The sequence below is a fragment of the Pangasianodon hypophthalmus genome, chromosome 8 (genome assembly GCF_027358585.1).
Source record: "Pangasianodon hypophthalmus isolate fPanHyp1 chromosome 8, fPanHyp1.pri, whole genome shotgun sequence".
In the NCBI taxonomy this organism is placed as follows: domain Eukaryota; kingdom Metazoa; phylum Chordata; class Actinopteri; order Siluriformes; family Pangasiidae; genus Pangasianodon; species Pangasianodon hypophthalmus.
The window spans coordinates 23,638,484-23,660,758 of NC_069717.1; the positions used below are offsets into that span (position 1 = coordinate 23,638,484).

Below are 22,275 nucleotides of genomic sequence, written 5' to 3' on the forward strand. Positions count from 1 at the left end.
CCGCTCTTGCCTGGATCTCTTCTAGGTCAGTGACCCAGGCACGGGCTCGACTCAGGCAGGCCTGGAGGGCCAAGATGTTGGGCAACTGCACAGGGATCAGCTGGGCCTCATTCACAATGGCCTCCAACGTGGAGAGAGGATGCTTCTGCCTGCTCATAAAAAGATCAAGAAACGGTGTTAAGAGCAAAAGAGAGCATAACAAATTACTAACCGAGTGACAGAGGTATGCAATTAAAGGTAAGATAACTTAGAATAAGTATGGGTATGCATGGATGCGTGTGTAACCCTGCTTTACCGGTCTTCGAGGCAGATCTGCGCCTTCTCTTCCCAGCGCTCTGCGATGGTCAGCAGCTCCTGCAGCTCTGCCATGGCGGTCTCGACACTGACACTCTGCAGCACGTTGCAGCCGGCCTCCATCAAATTTCTCAGAACGGCCAGAGTCACCTCTCCACCCCCAGGGCCAATTGTCTTGCGCACCTGCTCCAGCCAGCGTCTCTGTTCCTGCAGGCCAGACAGGAGACCACAGGCTGGGGCTACAGCCGGCAGTGCAGACCCCTCCTCTAACAGAGCCTGCACATCCTCATCTGAGGGAGCGGAGGACTGTTTCCACTCACCACCACTGCTGCTCACTACATCCTGGGCACGTGACTCAAACTCCTCTACCTTCTGTAGCACAACCTAAGAGAGTCGAACATGGAGGTGTGTGTGTGTGGGTTATCTTACGTTGACTTTCTTCTGATCAGAAGAAAAATTTGAGTTTTAACACAATTAATAGTTCTATATTTCTTAAATTTACCCTTGGTTACAGCATAGCAGTGACAAACCTTAAGTATAACATTTGAAACAGAGGCTTTAAAGTGCATACACAGGTTTAGTGTGTGTTTGGGTAAAGTACTCCTCTAACACACCTGCACCTCCCCCAGCTGCTCCATTACACAAGGAAGGTTTTGCATGGTGTCCACCAGTGCTTGGAGCTCCTGGAGGCTCATCTTGCTGCTCTGGTTCCCATTAAGAAGCTCTGTGCTCCTGCTCTGGCACCTCTGCATATCAGCCATTACAACCGTGAGCCGTTGGAGCAGCTCATTGTCTGGAAATTTACGTTCTGCCGCCTCCTCCTTCAGTGCCACCAGATTTTTAATGTCTTAAAGAGTGGAAAAAGAAGAACTGGGAGTTCAAAAGGTGTTGACAATTTTTCAACTGGGAGTTGAAATGTTATAAAGTTCATACATATATGTTATGTATAAAAATTTTATTGGTCCGGTGCATTAAAACACCAGAGCTACCCACAGGCATGTTTAACTGTCTATTTAGTATTTAATAAAGCAACTCAATGTGAATCAGAATAAAAACTGCTATTTGGGTTTCTTCGTGTGAAGAAATACAGACTTGTGTGTGATGCGAAAAAAGTTCAGTTGATTTAAACTGATAAAACATGCAGTAAACCCTATGTTCCCAAACTGGCTAAATAATTTTGATAGCTATTTGAATATTGAGCAAAATCATTTATTATTACAGCCAATGTTAAAAGTCACAGTTGAAATTGTATCAGTAATACAATACAAGTTACCCAGCTGACCTATTTTGTTGCCCTCCTCCTGCTCAAGGGCTTCTTTCACTCTGTTAGCCCAAGAGTCAAAGGACTCGGCCCGAACCTTCAACCGGTACAACATGGCCAGCAGCTCGTCCAGAGTGTAGCGATACCTGCAAAGAAGGCAGGATAGTGAAATTCAATTTATGTCTGCCATATGACTATGAAGCCACTTCGGGACAATGGCCAAATCTTAAGAGGCAACCAACGTGTGTACCTGAGGTAGAGTTTGTCTGTGGGGCAGGAGCAGAGGTCTTGTGTGTGGTAGAGGCAAACAAGGCGCTCAGGGCAGTTGGTGCAAGCCAGGGCCGACAGGAAGCAGGTGGTCTTACACTTATCACACTGCCTCTCATCATCAGGCAACAACTCAAATGCCTCTCGCTCCGCCTCTGTTATACCCTGTGAGCATATCTTAGCATTACTCATTGAGAGGTGAGCTTGCTGGCAGTACACAGATTAGGTACAGCTACTCTACAGCTGTACTCTGTTTTAGACTATTAGATTATTGCCTGTGTATCTCTCTCTCTCACTCTCTCTCTCTCTCTCTCTCTCTGTCTCTTATTCACCTTCTCCAGCAGGGCCTTGCGGAGTTTCCTCTCCTCTTGGACAATAATGAACATTTCCCTGTGTGTGGCTGCAGCCAGGTTCAGGTCCAGCTTCTCCGGGCAGGCAGCCATTTTGCAGGTGAGCTCCTCGTGAGAGAACACGCAGTAGCGTCTGAGGTGTCTGTAATGCTCAATACACGACCGCCCTGTGGGCAGCTAATGGAGAGAGAAAAAGAGAGACAGGAGGAAAACCACATCAACTTCCCACATAAAAGTTAGACAGTTGTGTTGATAATAAAGTTTAAGCAACATATGCACTAAGGAAACCTTTAATCATGTTTTAACAACCCATCCAAGACTAGTTTTATGAGATTACAAAGAAGGGACACAATTCAGATAAAAAACTAGAATCCACCTAATTAAGATATCCGTAGGTTTTTTGGACTTACCCAATCTGCAGTGCAGAAGTTGACGGCTTCAGCAAAATTATATCCCTGATTGAAGCCACTGTGATAGGCTCGAGGGAAAGTGATAACAAACTCTCCAGCACACTGATTCGTACGCACAACCTGCCAATCACAGATAGCCCAATTACAAACCCAGCAATGTCTGTTTACATGTTATATCCATGCAAGGAGCACCATTTAGTGTCAGCTTTACCATAACAACAATAAACAATGTGCGCAACATGTTTGTCAAGTATTAAATTGCCTCGCTTATGTCACAAGACCGGTGTTTCACACCCAAATATGATTTGACAGAAATCTATGCAAATAGCCTGGTGTGTGTTACTGACCGGGACTCCATGGGCCATGAGTATATTAGGGTTCATGATTGTGACGAGCTGATGGAGCAGATCTGGCTGGAACTCAAAGAGTTCAGGAGTGAGTTTCTTCATCACTTCCTCCAGCTTTTCGGCTGCTACTGAAGGAACACCATACCACGTCTTGGGCTCCCCCCTGAATTAGAAATCAATTTACTGCAGTCATTTTCCATCTATTGTAGGAACTCCCATTTAGTAGTGAATGTACTGTATCTTTAATGTCATCTTGAACATTCATTTAACGCACATTAAACTTGATACTTGGGTTAAATGTATGCAATCTTAAATGATAGGGTGGAAAAAAAAAAAACTAAATGTTCTCAGAAAGCAGGGGCAGATGATGTTTATCAGGCAGGAAGGAACAATAATGCACATTTCATATACATGTGGTAACATAAGCAATGAACAGAATAAGGTAAAGCATCTACATTGTGGTTAATGTGACATTATTACCAGTGCAAGTAGTTGATGGAGTAGCTCCAGTGGTCCTCGATGTGCCAGCAGAAGGCAGAGAACACCATGCCCACATACAGCCACGGCACCTTCATGCCCGAGATATCAGCATTGATATGGCACAATACTGACTGCTCCAACACTGGCATCACATTCAGGTTCCAGCCACTGCGTGCATAAGCCTGAAAAGGGATCAACTGTTTACTATAGTTTCTCTGCTGTGTATAAATGAAAAGAGACTCATTTGCAAGCATCATTTGAAAGTGAAACAAATAGGAACTCAAATAGTAACAGAGAGAGAGAGAGAGAGAGAGAGAAAGAAAGAAAGAAAGAACGAACAAGAGAAAATGAGAACAAGAGATAAAGAATAATAGTCATGAACAAAAAAAAGAGAGAGAAGCAAGATTAAATTTTTGGAGAGGGGAAACAATGCAAACCTCCTCTTCTTCAGTTAAATGTCTCTTGCCATTGTTGACAGGGAAACCGCTCCCAAACTCTTTGGAGTGAATGTCAGCACCGTATTCGACAGTCACATCCTCTTCAATACTGCTGACCAATCGCCAAAACTCCTTCTCAACCAGCTCTGTTGGGACCATCTAATAACATCCACACATGCATGATTTATTATGGAGCTTAACAGTGACCCCTGAAGGTCTTTGAGGTTTTCCGATTTGGATGTCACCTTTTAATCCTACCCCTGATTTGTGAAGACATTTGAGAATTTGCTGGATTAACCAAATAAATTAAGAGTAGCAAATAATTACATTCACGCAAAAGCACTCACATGGACAGGCATGTTGAAGTAATCAGCCTTGAACGCGTCGGCCATCTCACCGAAACTCTGTAACGTGTATTCTCGTGTAGCCTGCTCGAAACCAAATGCTTCTGCAGGCTTCTTACATTCCTACGAACGCAAAGCCAATATTAAAGTCACATTTAAATTGATAAAAGCAGAACTGAGCATGTTCAAAACCAAACCTCTGATGCTAATAAATACTCCTGTATATTTTAGCACTAACAGCATGTCATACATCATATTACTCGAATTTGATTCTTACACTCTAAACAAAAGCTAACATTTCTACATCAATCTTTTGCTGCAATGTGCCAATGTTGAATGTACTCTGGCCATTTTTCAGGTGTTGCCTCACCTCTGCTACACATTTGGGACAGCGCCAGTTGCCCTTGGGAGGGTCTGGGAGGGGAGGCAGAAGGCAGAAAGTGTGGTAATTATCATCGCAACCATCACATAGCAGCAGCTTCTCGTCCTCGTCCCCGCGGCCACACATGCGGCACACAAATGAGTCCACCTGGGAAAACAAGGCGTTCTGGTTTAGCGCACATTTGCAAAAGCAGTGAACTTTAAGACACTCTGTAGGTTGTGCAGCTCTTCCACCAGCATGAGTTAACCATATAAATGGCTGTCTAGTCTAGTTCAAAATGGGCTACCTGCTTACAGCACTGCAGCAGAACAGGAACTATGACTATTATTGTAGTAGTTATAGTTGAAGTGCCCATGAAGTGGCTTGATTGATTGTTTGTGTAAAGCTGCTTTGAGACAATGACCTTTGTAAAAAGCGCTATACAAATAAAAATGAATTGAATTGAATTGATTCCATAATTTTATTTTGTAACAGGAAATCAGCGTGTCGACATGTCAAGGTTGACTGATTTCCACAACAGCCAACAGTGGCCAAGATGCACCACACCTGCCACAGAATCTAAAGAAACTGAGCAACCTATTTAAATATTGTAGCTATGTGGGATTTCTCAATCGCAATCTTGTCCAGTTCAGTAGGTTTCTAACCACCATACACGCACATCACAGCAAGCACATTTTTAGAGTGATGCTCTATTCTTGGACAATAAACAAGCACAGAAACAAACGAAATCTCCAACTGCTGCTAACTAGAGCATTTGACTGGATGCAAATCAGATGAGTAGTTAGAAAACTGCCACCATGTTTTCAAAAAAAAAAAAGAAAAAAAAGATATACTGTAAAATTCTATATCTATAAAAAAAATTCTTGAGTTTTGATGTACATTAGCTTATGTGTATTCTGCTTTAAGTTAGTATAAACAAATAAATTTAAAAATTAATCTGAAATAGAATAATGCTACTCCTACAAGGATAGCTTCTGTGCTGTTTGAATGTACAGAGTGCAACATGCTCTCAGACAGGCTCTCGACTCGCAACATTGAGCAGCAATTTGTATCAAGACGCCCTCCCTTCCTGTTACACACAGGAACAGGCACACTTACAAACTGCGAGCTGCTGAGGTTGCGTCTCAGCCTCATGGTCATCTTGGTGCAGGGTTCATCTTTAATAGGATCATTCGCGTCAACTGCACGGCCCTCGTCCTCTTCCTTTTTCTTCACTTCATCTTTAACGATGAGGTTTGGGGGCGGTGGGGGGATGTCCGATTCTGACTTTGTGATTAATGTCTCTCCAGGTTCTTCTTTAATGCTGCTGTTGTCCTTAACTATTACAGTCTGGGGGAGTTCATCTGAGAGAAAGACAGCAGGACTGAGTTATGAATGTCATATTGCTGAGTATTCTTGTAGTAGCAGATAATGTACTAGTATAAATAAGGTGCAAGTTCGCAAACGGGTTAAAAAATACATCACTAGGATCTTCTGCATTATGTCATCTGGTTTGTGTTTTGTAGATTACATAACTAAAAAAAATTATCTTCTAGCAGACCTGCCAACCTCAAAGAAGAATAATTAGTCAGAGGAAGGGGGAGGGGATTTTTAATATATTTACTGTGACAGAAAGCAAGTGTGCTGCATCAGTGCATCTTTCTAACAGGAAAGTCAATACAAGAACACCGGCCGAAAGGTTACTAATAAGATGGGTGGGAGGGGACGGAGCTTCAAGGAGTCATCTGCTAATACCATAGACCTCAAAACACATGCGCAACTGTCTGTTTTTCCAGATTCATACAGAGACAGGCTCATCTGTCCGGGCTGTGTGGGGGGAAAGACTGTTGTGTAGTTTTGAGTGATAACGTGTATCAGAGTATGTTCAAAATGCCTGAAGATTAGCAGGTCTGCCGTAGTGCCTTCAGACTGTAATACAGATACAGTCAGGTCCATAAATGGAGGAACTCTGTAAAAAATGGCTGTAATTCCTAAACGGTTAATGCAATATTTTTGTTAAACCCCTTGAATTAAAGCTGAAAGTCTACGCATTCAGTCACATCTTGACTGCTTCATTTCAAATCCACTGTGGTGGTGTACAGAGGCAAAATTACCAAAACTGTGTCACTGTCCCAATATTTATGGACCTGACTGCTTATGCCTTTGCCAAACCAAGTTTCAAATACAATTGCCCACTCAAACTCCGATGGTGTATATTGTGCCTCACATTTACCTTTCTTCCTAGCCTTGTCTCGAGCCACCAGGCCGAGTCCCATCATTTTGGGTCCGGCTCCATAGATCTGCAGCTTCTTCAGCTCTGGGTTCTTCTCTATGTCCTCCTCGGTGGGCTCCGGCTGAAGGCAAGACATTGAAATGTTAAATTAGCAACCAGAGAGACAAATTCACACATTTAGATGAACACTGGATCTGGGTCAGCCTGATTTCTGTTACTATTTACTGCTAACCTGGAGATAAATGCTAACAGGCCTTGGCTCTTCTTTAACACTGAAACACTGTTCATGCCACTGATGTATCTGTTTATCTAGCTACATATAATCTGTTATTCTGTCATCAGCACAAAAGCAAAACAAGCTGTACACTGACTGCAATACATGGGAAGTTTGCAGTCATACAATCAGAGAGGGTGAACGCAGGAAAAGCAGCAGCCAAGCTATAGGAGTAAAAGCGTTAGACTAGCAGAAATCCCATAGGTGAGACTGACAGCAGTAAGCAATCTAAAACAGGGGAATCGAGAGGAACACCACCATCCGAGAGGAAAACACAAACAAGCTAGCAATGTATACACATGGCAAGACAAGCACAAAATGTTTTTAGTGCTAATTTTACTGAGATTGCTTTCCGCCTTATTCATAAAGATTAGCAGCACACACACAGGCTTAGGTGAGGCAGAACAGTTTGTGGAAAACTGCACAAGAACTGCACGTCAGCAGGAGTGAGACACGAGAAAGCGTGTGGGAGAAAGAAAGGTGTTAATGAGTGTACGTGAAAAGGAAGAGAAGAAAGCAGAGAGAGGAGGAGAGCAAGGGCCAGCGAGAGGCAGTACCGAGGAGCTGTGTTGAGAGCCAGTGGTAAGAGGGTGGTGAGTCGGATCCTCTGGACCCTGCATGGGGAGACAACAACCGTAACAGAACAGACTCCAGAGACAAAAAGGGGCGACAGGAAAACAAAACATCAATGAACTGACAGTACGGAGCAAGAAGTGGAAAAAACAAGGACAGGGTTTGTGTAGGTGGGGCTTTACGTGGCCACTATGTACACCTATCATTTTCGTTTTAACACATTTTATGCAACGAATATATACAGAATATTTACAGATCCTCCATAAAGTATTACATGGACACCAATAAAAGATATGAACTTCAGATATTTTACGGCATTATTTATATTTGTGTTGTTCTGTATTAAACACGCGTCTCCTACTGGTCGACTAACTCAGCAAAATTTCAGCTTAATTTAAAATGTAAAAAAAGACATGAACTTCAGATATTTTAGGCAAACGTTCGGCATTATTTATATTTCTGTTGTTCAGTATTAACGTGCTTAATTTAAAATTAAAGTAAGTAATTGCGACATTATGTCCAAAAATAACTTTAATATAAATGTTTTAATCAAGCTAATGAGGAGGCATAAAAAAAGCCAGTGTAATTGCAACATAAAGGCATGTCATGACATACGGTTTTGACAATGAGTGAAGATGAAGACCTACAATTAGCATATTCAACCACTTAGGATGAGGCATTGCAAAATGGAAATGTTTTGTACATGAAAGGAGACAGACAGCGAAATATCAAAATTTTTAAAAGTGTGTGTGGAGGCATGTGGGGTAAAAAGCATGAGAAATAGGAATAATGCAATCAGGAAAGCAACAGAAGCAGCAAGATATGTTTTGCAACCCAAGGTGCAAAGCATGCTGGAGCACTTAGCCTGACAGCTAATTAGCCAGAAAAGTGTAAGAACCAGAGAGAAGATGTAATATTTAGATGCACTGCATTTAGACTTTTCAGATTTTCTGCTAATCACACATTAACTCAGTCCCTTACATTTGTATGAATGAGTGCATCCATTTAAAGGCTAGCTTTAATGTTAGGGCATATTTAAGGTTAAGAATCGGTTTTAGTGATTTAGTGATAGAGTTTGTGACAGTTAAAGGCAAAATTATTGTCAGAACATAGTTTTAATGTGCATCTACAATATGCTAAAGAGTCTGCTGTACACTGCTCTAAAGTTGAAAACATGCTGAAAAAGTACACATATGTACAAACTTTTTACAAGACTAATATTATTGCAGAGACTTTACCTCATCCAAACACTGTGCACTTGTAATCAAATGTGGCTGTATGATTAGCAAGAAAATGCAGTTATACAGGTTTTCATCAGAGTACAGGAGAACATGAGCAACTGGTTCACACCATAACACACACATCAGGATGCTATTTTTCCTTGGGCTAGTCATGTTATTGCAGCGATCAAGAAGATACAATCCCCAGACCATAATAGGCACGGCACAATTCCTTAATGTTTATTTACATGGCACATTTCTTTCTCCTGCCATTTTTGTATACTCACATGTATACGTATAAGAGCCTTGCTTACAGGGACTGTCTTGTCATCAGGGGAACTTCCTGACATTAGTGGAACATTTTGTCTTTACGACAGCTGGGGAAACATTCTCCGTGAGAAAAAGGATCTCAAAAAGCTCTAATCCAGAGGGTGGGGCAGGGCTGGCTCCCTATGCGACTGATCTCAAAAATATGAGTAAATAATGCTTATCTGTACGACCCGCTAGACATAATGCTCACCTCAGGCTGCAGGCGGTTAGCTCGTCGTCCATAACTGCTGGTCTTGGAAGGCTGGACTGACTGGCGAAGGGGGATGGAGTGGGGCTTGTACTCCTTATCCACATCCTCACTTTCATATGGCCTGGGCTTACATTGCTGCACACACATATACACATTTGTCTTATGAAGAGCTGAAAGTCAAGCAAGGCCAGAGACTTGTTCACACAGTTGTTAATCCTGCTTCGCTACCACCAAAAAAACCCTAATATCACATACACAACCACCAAAAAACCCTAATATCACATACACAAAATCTGCTTATCCCACTTGACCTTTAATTTCTTCAGCTAGCAGATGAATAAAACCAACTAAAAATGAAAGACAGGTTTAAAAATACAAATAGAGCAGCAAAAATATGTACCAGTAAGCTAGCACCAGACTGGAACATCTCAAACGGATAGACGATCCTCTCGTAGTGTGACCGCAGGAGGGAGCCAATATTTTTGCCAGGTGGGTAGCCGAGCTTCTGGGCTACTCGAGCCCATCGCCTCTCCTTACTGACTGTCTCAAAGCCCCCTTCTTCTGTGACAATCTGCAAAATGAATGACAGTTAGATTACAGTCACACCCCAGATTATCTGAATTGTTAAGGTCAAAGCCCATCAGAGATCAGTTTCCTCAACTGTTGTTAGAGAAGTCTTTTAAATTATTCACAACCATCATGCAATGTCTTTGTTGTTTTTAGGGCATTGACCCAGACCTGTATGAATGTCACACTACCAACACATAAGGAAGTGGAATGCATGTGTCTTTTGTGAAGAAGTAAATAAAAATCCAGTAATAACCAAATGAGATTCATTGCACAATGATTAAGGAAACAGAATTGACAGTGGCGTATTTGTGGCAATATTTTCTGATGTCCAGTCCAAACCATACCTTTGACAAGCTGAACAAATCAAGAATGCGTCGCTCTATGTTGGGGATTTTGAGGGAAGACCCCTGGATCTCCCAGAATTTGGCTATTCGGTCCAGATAATTCAGCTTCACTCTCGTCTCAGCCTGATGCAAAACACAAAATAAAAAGTTAACATTGTGCAAAATACATGCTCTTCTATACCTCCAACAGATTACACACAGAGTTCAGGAAAATTCAAAAGAACAATGTGTGTTTATAAACAAAACCCTTTGTATACACCATGCAAAATGTCTGAAAGCAAATTACTTAAAGCAACAATAAATGCTGGGGAGCATTAAAGAAGTCCAGTTACACTATATGGACAAAAGTTTGTGGACACCTGACCCTAACACTCGTATGTGCTTGATAAACATCCCATGTCAGATTTATTCCCCCTTTGCTGTTAAAGTACCCTCCACTCTTCTGGGAAGGCTTTTCACTACATTTTGGAGTGTGGTTGTAATGCTACAGGATACAGAGACATTCTGTACAATTGTGCTTCCAACTTCATGGAAACAGTTTGGGGAAGAATCACATATGAATGCAAGAGTCATGTGTCCACAAATTTTTGCCCATATAGTCTATGTGGGCGGTGTCAAATGTGAATAACTTAAAAAAAAATAAATTGTCTACAAGCACACACCTCTAGTTCATTCAGTCTCTGGATACGGGGCGTAAAACGGAAATTGTCAACCTCCACAGCAAATGGTGGCTGCCAGTCCTGTGAATAAAGTTAATGAACAGATGAATTGACAGGGACAGAAAACACAAAGGCAATATTCGGGGAGGGGGGAGGAATCACACCAACACTAGAAAACTGAAAACCACTTATACATTTTGAAAATAAGGTGTGATTTTGAACCAAGCAGGGCAGCAGTAAACACAACCCAAACATGAAAGAAGAAATGAAACCACACTAAAAGTGTCACTAGTCACGTTGTAGATTCCTGTCAGTATAAAGTTTATCCTGATAACCTGGAGGTTAATGCTTACTGGTGGAGGGCGAATCTTGCATATTCCAGACTTCTCTGCGATTGGACGGATCTTGGCAATGTATCCGAGTGGATCTGCAAACTCCTCCCACGATGGCTCGAACACGGGACACTCTGGAGGTGGAATAAACTCATCCCCAGCCTCCATTGCCCTGAAAGCAATTTCAGAAAACGTTAGATTTGAACGCATACATAAAACACTTATGAACATTAATATTAATCCACAGCAACAGCCAGGCAGGCTTTATTCGCTGTTAGCTGATATTTTATTCACACGGGATGTATGACAAATAGTGTAGTAGTGCTATACACTGCTGTTAATAAACATGGTGAATAAGCTAACTGGCTGCTAAAGACGTAAAAACTTCATTTGTGCGTATTTACTAAATGTTATTACATTCATTAATGGACAAAATTTATACTTCACAGAGCAGAACAGAGCAAATGACTTACTAACACTCTGCCTAAATCAAAGTGTCTCTGCAGTAAAATTAATGAGTATAATCAGCAAAATCAGCTGTAACTGCATAAATACCTAGATAAACTGGAGAGGCCTGTGGTTTTTCCTTGGGAAAGCACAAAATCAAGTTAAATAAAAATGATGCTATTCTACTCTACTAGTTGGAAGAATCTTTTTTTTTTGGAAAAAGTGCCATTATTTTTTAAATTAGCGTTGATCAAGTCCTATTATGTGAAACGTTTAAGACAATGCACCTATTCTAATAATGCGGTTTAACACGTTCGACAAATAAAAAGGTCTATTGTGAACAGCTTTGGAATGTCCTTCCTGAACAATAGTATTTATGAACATATGGCCAGTGGTGCGAATTTGGGCTGCACGCTATAAAAAAGGGACTCAAATACAGTAGTGTGGTTTACAATTTTAAGTTTACGATATAAACTTTCCACAAAAGCAACATGTACTTATTTTGTGATTTTCCTCATTTCCTCTTAGATCAACGTGGTAATTGTTCACAAAACCCTTGCGGCTTTTTCTTATGCCTCACCAAAATGTGAGAGGAAATTGTAAAGCCTTCTATGTTACACTGAGTAAATCGGGTCAGCTCAAAAAGAGTTACTAGGCTTCTAGCACACTAAAGAGACACCAAACACATATCCTGTTCAACATTTCCTCTTGTTATCTGAACTGAAAACAACAGGGAACAAGAAGACATTGACAAAACAAACATGGGCAAAATACATACAACACTGATTATGGGCTCTAACAAAAGCTTACAAGAAGACCTGGTGCCTGAAAACTATATAATCTAGCTGTGTGTTTGATACACAGAAACAAACATGGACATCTTGTCAGCAGGACATTACATCATTCAGCCTTCCGGTGTTTGTTTAATAATGATATAACAATGAATGCCAAGATGCCAAGAAATACTACGTTCTAATACCAAGTAAATCTAAATGACCCATAATTTGGTTGCTTATCATATTGACGCTACTGTTTTAATGCTGGCTGGATTAAACTCATCACCTGTAATCTTAAGTTATCAATATTACTCAGCTCCACGTATTTTGAACTAATTTTAATTTTAGCCTCAACATTTCATCACAGTATGTCATTATTTCAACTTAATGTGTAGTTATTTAGAGACAACTTATTTCAACATATCGGGTTATTTTTTACACCCCACGCCCCATTCCACCATCAATAAGTCTAATTTATTGATTAATAGCTTATAATTCTTATCCATAATGATCATAAATAAGTAAATTAAGGCAAACGATGCATATCTGTCATGGGAATTCGACTAAAGCACTGCCTGGCTTCATCACTATCTCAGAAACAGCATACAGGATGATTAGTACAATTACTATAAATATAAACATTCAATAAATTGTCTTGTTGATAGTTTTGGTAAGTTAAATCTAAGTTAAGTTGATCATAAAATATGAAAATTATGATAACTTGAAATATTAAGATATGAAGTTACAATAGCAATATACTACATTGAAACAATGAAATATTACTTTAAACTATGTTAAAATAACGAGATAATGACAAAATTGAGATAAGGTCAAACAAAAAACCAAGATATTAAGTTAAAATACCGATTTAGTACATTGAATGAACGAGATTAAGTTTAAATAATGATGTACTATAATGAAATAAGATACTGAGTCGAAAAATGATACTAAAATTAAATAACGAGTTGTCAAATTAACGAGATATTAAGTAAAAATAATTATATACTATACTGAAATAATGAGATATTGTGTCGAAATAACGAGATGGCACATCGAAACAAGATACTTGAAGTAACTTATTACATCAAAATAATGAGATGGCACGTTGAAAGACAAAGTTGAAACAATTTATTCAGTGGAAATAAGATATTAAGTTAAGCTAATAATCTTCTATAATGGAATAACGAGATACTGAGTTGAAATACGAGATACTAACGTGAAATAACGAGTAATGTCGTAATAACGAGATATTAAGTTACAATACGGATTTAAGTAAAAAATAATGATACACTATACTGAAATAACGAGATATTGAGTCGAAATAACGAGATGACACGTCGAAATAAGATACTTGAAATAACTTATTACGTCGGAATAACGAGATATCAAGTTAAAGTAACGGGGGGCTATGTTTAAATATCGAGATATTAAGTCGAAATAACGGTTTACTTTGCTTAAAGAACGAGATTTTAAGTCGGAATAAGAACATGGCACTCGACATTGTTCCCCACATCTTGAGTTTCAGGGCTTCCGGAATCAAATCCTCAGAGCTGCATCACAAGTCACACAAGCGCCGCTATCAAAACAAATTCGTGATGTTAGCTTAGCTTAGCTCAACTTAGCTGTTAGCTCGACACACAGCGAACATGGACTGGGCTGTGTGGATATTTGTAGTAGTTATACTGTCATAAACTTGTGACAAAAACGTCAAACCGTGTTCGTTAACACCCTTAGAAGCACTAGTTAACTAACTAAACTAGCTAGCTGTTGCTGGTTAGACTTAACTCGCAGGTCAGATAGGAGCTGAGTAAGATGAAGGCAGTCATTAGCCACTCTGGCTAGCTATCAAAACATTAGCCTGTTAGATAACACCAGGCTTCAAGCACCCTTTATAAGAGCTTAATGAGGTGACCACAAAAAAACCCCAACATCAAATAATAAGACGTATTCAGGAAAGAGAATGAGGTCATGTTAAACTGCGGATATTACTGCTGTTAGGACCAGTGTATATATTTCTTTACTTGGCTAGTATATAGTTGGTTAGGATTCATCAGAAGCCATTTAATCCACAAGCACAGCTGGGTGTAAATTAAACCTAATATAGTTAGGGAAAGTATTAATTTAGCAAATTTATTCATTTGTATGAAACCCCCAGAAAATAATCAGATGTTAATGAGAAAACAAGCAGTGTCTTGTCCAGACTAGATGATGTGCAAGGCCATTGTTAAGACCAGATTACGAAGCTAGAGCTAACGAGCAAACTTAAGGTTAGATTGTTGAAACATTTGTTGGCCACATGAGCTTACATTCCGCCACTTGGTGTGTGCGTGCTTCTTCAAATACGCTCTGCTTCTGCTTCTGCTGGGTAGTGAGCCAAGGCTAGAGAGGAGAAAGTCGTGTGTGTGTGTGAATGCCTCGGCTGATCACAGGCTCTATTGTTCGCCAGTGGGTCAGTCTCTCTGGGTGGCTGCACCTCTGCGGCCTGCGCTCTCTCTCAGCCCATCCCAGCGCTCCGACACTCCGCGACTCTCACCACCGAGCTCTCGGCGAACACTTAGTATCCCTTTTTCGCAAAAAAAAAAAGTCTCACGAAATGTTGGCACTTTGTATTACTTGACCTGAAACGTAAACAGGCACAAAGACGTCTTACTAGTGACCAGTTTTCTCCAACTATCCCCCGTTCGTCCTGTCCAAGCTAAACGCCATTTTGGTTTTCATCACGACCTAAGCACAACCCTCAACATCCACGCTGGGCTTTGACTGGATACCGCCGTGCCTTTCCTTCCACGCGCGAGTTACACATAACATAGTCCTTTAACTTACCCCTTAAAATCTGATGAATTAACCGGAACGGTCTCTTTTGTGATAAAATAAGCATACACAGGGGTGTGGGAGTGAAAATATACTGAGCTGTTAAGGATATCGAATAAGACGTAGGCTGAAGTTAATCAAACATCGCAGGTAGACCTACGGAGGTGACGCGGAGTAATACTAACAAGGATTTCACACGGTCGTCTTTGAGAAGTAGTTCCGGCAAATAGCGTTTGCGCAGACGACCAGCGTTGGCATACTTCTATACTACACAAGTGCACAAGTACACAAGTCATCATTATTCCCTCTGTACTACACACAGTTCTTTGTAATAGTATGCAGTATGCGACAATTATCATGTGGTATACTGCTCGTAATAATTGTGGATTTTTTAAAAACATTTTTGCGACCGAATCAAATAAATAAATAAATAAATAGATAGATAGATAGATAAATAAATAAAGCAAGCAAGGAGGCGCTTTAGCTTTATTTGGCCATAATCAGTTGCATAAACAGTTTATTTTCTCTCCTGTAACATGCGTTAAGCTGTGACAACCAGTTAAAAATCTAAAGATTATTTTAAGGAAAATAAAAAATAAAAAATTAAGACTTTTTAAATTAAATTGTAACCAAACACAAAGACAGATGCATTATTATTATTATTTATCCCAAATCCACTGAAGTATAGGCTATATTTGTGCAGTTGTGGATGGGCCTACTTTGTTTCTTCTTTTTTTCACCAAATATCTTTTTTATTCTGTGGTTTGCATAATAATAATAATAATAATAATAATGATGATGATGATGATGATGATGCAAGGAAGAGCATCAGCTTTATTCTGCTACACAACTACAGCACTGGCCAAAATTACTTGCATAAATAAAGCTTTTTGTTTTGTTTTATCTCGTGTAACGTGTTAAACTGTGACTTCCAGTTAAAAATCAAAGCTGAGGAAAAACACCATCATTAGGCTAAATGTAGGCCTCAATCATGTACAGAAACATACTTATATATTTATTCAAAGTTAAGATTAAGTGTAAATATATAACTGAACACAAAGACCGATGCATTATTATTTATTAGACTATTTCTCATCTGCGGATAATCTGCAAGAGATCTGAGTTTCTGGCTTCCCTGCGGTCCATCCTGCAGAAATTCAGCTGCGGAGTTTAAAGAACAATTCTTTAGTAGGCAGATCTGAATTTCTAATCAGTTACAGCTGTGTTAATGCATGCACACAACGCATACCTGTACCACTACCACGCAGCTCCATCTCTCCGGTGTATTAGCGCGGGGGGCGTGGTCACTCGGAACACGGAAGTTCAGCGAACCAATAAGAACCGTTGAGACTTTGCGCATGCGCACTTCAGAAAGCATGTGAGGAGACGCCATCGTCTACGTGCTAATGCCTCAGTAGCGGTTTCTCCAAAAAAAAAAAAAAAAAAAAAAAAAAAATCTGACTATTCATTTTCAAATATATTTATTTTCACTCGTTGACTTTTCACTCACAGAAACCAAATCATTAAATGAATGTTCTAGACAACAGAACATTTGCTAGTTTTAATAATGGAAATTAGATTCATTCATTTAGTTTAAGAATAAAAATAAACATATCAAGTGAACAGTCAGGTAGACTTATAATACCTAAATAGTTATTATCTGTAAAAAATAATCAGTATCAGATACTAAATAGTAAGTATCACAACAACTACACCAATGTTAGTATCTGATACTGATCTTTACTGTAAAATTTACAGTAAGATAATGTAAATGAAAGTACTGTAAAAATGTTCAAAAAAACAACTGTATTTTCAGTGAAGTACTGTAATATCTTTTATAGTAATGTGATTTACACTTTATGAAGGATACAACTAAGCTGGTTAAGGGTTAAGGGTCTTGCTCAATGACCCAACCATGGCAGTGGTGTAGTGGATAAGGCTTTGAGTTTTACAGTGATGTTTTACAGTTGTTTACTGTAATCTTTTTTACAGTACATAAATTTCTGTAAAATTTACAGGGTTTTTTTTTTTTATTTTTTTTTTTTACAGTGTACCACTGTACTCATAAAAATAAGAAAAGAAAACCCCAGGCCCCCTGGCCATTTGACACTTTCCAAATGGGGTGAAATAGGCAGAGGACTACATCACTAATCTGCACTGGCTATAAATATAAAGGTATTTTTTAAAAAATGACACATCATATTGCAACCTCATCAAGACATCATTTAGGTAATATCTACTGTAATACTGTAATGCAGTTATCAAATATGCACAAATTAACCCAAAAACGTGTTATATATATTGTTATATTGAGAAGAAAATGCATCTGGCTTGATGAAAAAAATATTTCCCAATAGTGTGAGAGTTAAAAAGCTTTAACATGGAACTTCAAAATTGCACTTATTAAGCTAGCAGTTGCTAAAGTTAGTTATTAGCTAAATTACTATTAGACCTAGTCATTTTCCTTCAGTAAGTAATAGTATAATCTATGCAATGGATGGGAATGGAAATGTATGATTTGGTTTTATTTTCTTTTAGTTTACTGAAGAAATTATGTTACATCGTACTATCCATGGTAAAATTGAAAAGGCTACATGGACAATGTGGTGTTCATTGACTAAACAAGCTAGCAGTTAAGTTAGCTATAGGTGACGTTAGCTTCTGGGCTGCTCAGGGTAGATTCCATTTAAGCTTTCTTTCCCTACAACTCTGACCCTACAAACAAACTATATGTGATTTTTTTTTTCTTACACTCAGGTCCATAAGTATTTGGAAACAATTTTCATAATTTTGCTTCTATACACCACCACAATGGATTTTAAATGAAGCAATCAAGATGTGATTGAAGTGTAGACTATCAGCTTTAATTCAAGGGGTTTAAATATTGCATTAACTGTTTTGGAATTACATCTATTAATTATTACAAAATTACAGACTATTTTTTACATAGTCCCTCCATTTTCACAGGTTCAAAAGTTATTGGACAAACTAACCTACTTATAAATATAAGGATTATTTTTAAAACTTGGATGCAAATCCTTTGCAGTCAAAGTTTGAAACCCATGGACATCACCAAATGCTGAGTTTTCTCCCTTGAGATGCTTTGCCAGGCCTTCACTGCAGCCACCGTCAGTTGCTGCTTGTTTGTGGGACTTTCTGCCTTTTGTCTTCAGTAAGTGAAAAGCATGCTCATTTGGGTTGAGGTCTGGCGACTGACTCTGCCATTTAAGAACATTCCATTTCTTTGCTCTTGTGTGGTTTTTGTGGTATGTTTTGGGTCATTATCCATCTGTACCATGAAGCGCAGCAGTTTTGCAGCATTTGACTGATTCTGAGCAGACCTCAGCAGAAGCTGCTACTTCTATCAGCAGTCACATCATCAGTAAATACCAGTGACCCAGTTCCATTGGCAGTCATACATGCCCATGCCATAACACTTCCTCCACATGTTTGACACATGATATTGTATTCCTAGTTTGGTATTCCTAGTGGTCTTCCTATTTTGTGGTATTCCTAATTTGTGGTATTCCTAGTTTCTGACCTAGTGAGCCAGTATCAGAATGTATTTTGATAGACTTCAAAGCACTTTTGTAAGTCGCTCTGGATAAGGGCATCTGCCAAATGCCATAAATGTAAATGTACATGATGTGGTATGCTTTGGATCTTGAGCCCTTCGTGTCCTTCTCCATACTCTTCTCTTCCTATCATTGTGGTATAAGTTGATCTTGGTTTCATCTGTCCAAAGAATCTTGTTCCAGAACTGGGCAGGCTTTTTTTTTTTAGATGTTTTCTAGCAAAGTCTATTCTGGCCTGCATATTGAGAGTTCCCATGAACAGCTACCAAATGCAAATTCAACACTTGGAATCAACTCCAGACCTTTTATCTCCTTAACTTGTCATGAAATAACAAGAAAGCAGGCCACACCTGGTCATGAAACTGCTTAGCAGTCAGTTGTCCAATTACTTTTGAGCCTGTGAAAATGGAGGCACACTGTAAAAAATGGCTGTAATTTCTAAACAGTTAATGCAATATTTTTGTTAAACCCGTTGAATTAAAGCTGAAAGTCTATCACATCTTGATTGCTTCATTTCAAATCCATTGTGATGGTGTACAGAGGCAAAAAATACTTATGGACCTGTATATGTTAATATGTTGTAAATGTAATTAGTTACCAACTGACATAGCCACAACATCAAAAAAGAGCTAACAGACTAACAATTAGCGGTTGCCAGTAGTGGTTATTTAGCATTCATATGTCCTAAGGTAGATTTTTAAGTTGTCTGAAACCTTTACGTGAAAATATATTGCAGTACAACCAAATAACAGCTACAACTACAGCTACAACAAGATGTTTCTGCCTTAAAAATTTACTGTATCTTTGGCATGTTTTTCTCATACTGCATTTATGTTGTATGCCATTTCAAAACCCATAAAGGGCAGTTCACTTGTGATGAGCAACAGCCAAACATTTACTTAAGCATACTATTTTTGTGTACAGTACATGAATTTTTACAGTTTCCTATAATATATTTTATGTGCTGCATTTATTTACCAGTAAGAAATGATGAAGATATGAAATGTACACTTTTGCACATAATAACACCATCCAATAAAACAAACCACACCAGGTTTTATCCACTGCAAGGACACTTTATAATAGTTTAGAAGCAATAAATATTACATCTCTCTGTATTCTGTTGCACACATTCTGTACACAAATTTGATGACTTCATATTTCATAGATTTCTAAAAGAACATTCAGCTTGGTTGTGACATATAGGCCTACGTTAGTATAGGCTTACAAAATAAATATGCAATATTCACCTACACTTAATGATATACTCTCATACAGGTGTCACATTCACACATACACAATCAAACCTGAATAATAGTTTTGTCTGTTCCATAAACAACATTATATCATATTATAATTGGCTATATTATGTACAAATCTGTTTATAGAACACTCTTCATTCAGTAAGTACTGCAGTCATGCAAGGGGGTGGGATATGCAGTGGGAAAATAGTAATGGTAAATCTATTGACTGGTTCCATCTGTTCAAACCTTTTTGTGAATATATGTTTCTGGTTTCTTATTGACCTGTTGCAATGTAGCGCCTCATATACACTGTGTACTTACACACTAAACTGATGATCAATAACCTTTGATAATGAAATTAATGTGGAATTATTCATATTTCTACTAAAAAGAAAAAAGAAAGTAAAGCAGTCATTTAAAAAAAATTGTCTTTCTTTGATGCAAATTCTGTATTGCACACACTTAAATGGACCAAACGCTCATAACAAGACATCTGAAAAAAAAAAGGATGAATAAATACCAGAACAAAGTCTGCAACATTCAGTAGACACTTGTAAAGGCAAGTGTTATTGTCCATAAAATCCACCAATCACATCTCAATACTCTCCAGCACGTTCTCAGGTTAACTATGAGTGGATTTATATACATTATGGATATATATATTACTTTCTCTTATTTATAGTATATGTATCATTTCATAACATAAATACTAGTAATATGAATAGTAATATTAATAATAATCAACAAAACAAATAATATCCATAGTAAACAACTGAAAACAACCTGCAAAATGATGAAAGCATCAATACAACCCCGTGGAATGCATTTGCACTACAACATACAGGCATTTCAGTTAGGCAAAGACTAAAAGGAAGAGGAACAGTGAGAGCAGCTGTAGTGCCTCCTGCTGCATTTCTTTCAGATGACAGTGACTACCCTTTACAAGTTCCTGAACTGGATTAATTCAGTCAGCCATTGTTTCCACAGACACGGTATTGTGGCAGTAAATCAAGAAGCCCACTGAAATTTCAATGTCTGTTAAAAATTACGTGCCTTTCAGATCTTTTCACAGAACCATGACTTTGACTAGCTTGATTTGCTAGCCATGGAATACCCATTTCTCAGGTTCATTATTACAACAATAATTAAATTAAATTGTACAGACAATTCATTGTTACAGATCTCTGTGTAGTGAACTTCATGTATCTGTAGTAGCTCTTTTAAGCTTGCTAAATGTGACTGGCAGTTTACTATTTGTTTTGAACACACCTGAGGTGCAAAAGATAGTACCACCTCTAGCAAACTGCCTAGATAACAAATTATCTATCAAAGTTTCATTATTATCATTATTATTATTATTATTATTATTATTATTGACAACTGATAGCAGATTTTAGAGCAATGAACAGAACCTTTGGCAGTGAAAAGATAATTAATATCTTCATATCTTCAAGCATGTGTAAAGTAATCAATCTCTTCAGGTAATCAAGTGAAAATCAAGCCCTTTAGAATACTTATTTAATAGCAAGCATACAAGGATGTTAATACTTTCCCAAATAAAGGTGTAAATTTAATGAGAGTAGAGGTTAGTGTAGAGGTTAGCACTGGGGCCAAAATAATCACTTCTCTAACTCAGACAATTGACAATTTGTTAAGGTCAGGTCTATAATTAAATTGGTGAAGCTTTAAATCTTACTGGTAACATTGAAAATGGCAAATTAGTCATGTTTCTTGTATACTCTTTAAATATGCCTCTCTTACGAGACAGTCTTTATACAGGAGAAGAGCAAGACTCACTACAAGCTGAACATCAAATAATTAATGGTTAGCATAATTGATTATTGCGTATATTTCCTGTGTCTGCTAAGCTAAAGCTTAAAACACATTTCATTCATTCTGTCATACAGAATGGATTTAAACTGTATTTCCAGTAGAGGATAAAGACTCATTCGTTGTAGGTCTCCCTGATCTACAGGGTCTACTTCCATTCCTACATTAATATACAGACTGTGACTATCTCTTCATGTATCTTCATGTGCTGACTCGGAGAATACATTCTCTTATGGCTATAGACAATTTATTCACTCCCTGTGCGTACTTAGTTAGTCAGGGTTTGTGTGCAATTATGTGTATACCAGACCATGTG

At 38.6% G+C, this 22,275-nt stretch overlaps 1 protein-coding gene across 6 annotated transcripts in view; it reads right to left on the minus strand.

The window, feature by feature from the left end:
• kdm5c (lysine (K)-specific demethylase 5C) overlaps positions 1-15,472 on the minus strand; it is a 21,516-nt gene extending 6,044 nt beyond the window's left edge. For 2 of the 6 annotated variants that reach the window (XM_034306875.2, XM_034306873.2), the window contains exons 1-21: positions 14,806-15,255; positions 11,298-11,448; positions 10,948-11,025; positions 10,286-10,408; positions 9,772-9,942; positions 9,372-9,506; positions 7,616-7,672; positions 6,785-6,905; positions 5,671-5,915; positions 4,561-4,719; positions 4,194-4,313; positions 3,847-4,005; positions 3,410-3,591; positions 2,930-3,092; positions 2,583-2,702; positions 2,155-2,349; positions 1,806-1,987; positions 1,577-1,701; positions 909-1,141; positions 296-678; positions 11-149 (exon numbers count right to left, since the gene is read on the minus strand). In XM_034306875.2, the coding sequence (XP_034162766.2) occupies positions 11-149; positions 296-678; positions 909-1,141; positions 1,577-1,701; positions 1,806-1,987; positions 2,155-2,349; positions 2,583-2,702; positions 2,930-3,092; positions 3,410-3,591; positions 3,847-4,005; positions 4,194-4,313; positions 4,561-4,719; positions 5,671-5,915; positions 6,785-6,905; positions 7,616-7,672; positions 9,372-9,506; positions 9,772-9,942; positions 10,286-10,408; positions 10,948-11,025; positions 11,298-11,448; positions 14,806-14,807 (3,243 nt within the window). In that variant the 5' untranslated portion in view covers positions 14,808-15,255. Of the gene's footprint in view, positions 1-10; positions 150-295; positions 679-908; positions 1,142-1,576; positions 1,702-1,805; positions 1,988-2,154; positions 2,350-2,582; positions 2,703-2,929; positions 3,093-3,409; positions 3,592-3,846; positions 4,006-4,193; positions 4,314-4,560; positions 4,720-5,670; positions 5,916-6,784; positions 6,906-7,615; positions 7,673-9,371; positions 9,507-9,771; positions 9,943-10,285; positions 10,409-10,947; positions 11,026-11,297; positions 11,449-14,805; positions 15,273-15,322 lie in introns of those variants that run through there. The other 4 variants (XM_034306878.2, XM_034306877.2, XM_034306874.2 and 1 more) reach the window with 3 other exon arrangements.
• Between the last annotated feature and the right edge of the window lie 6,803 nt (positions 15,473-22,275).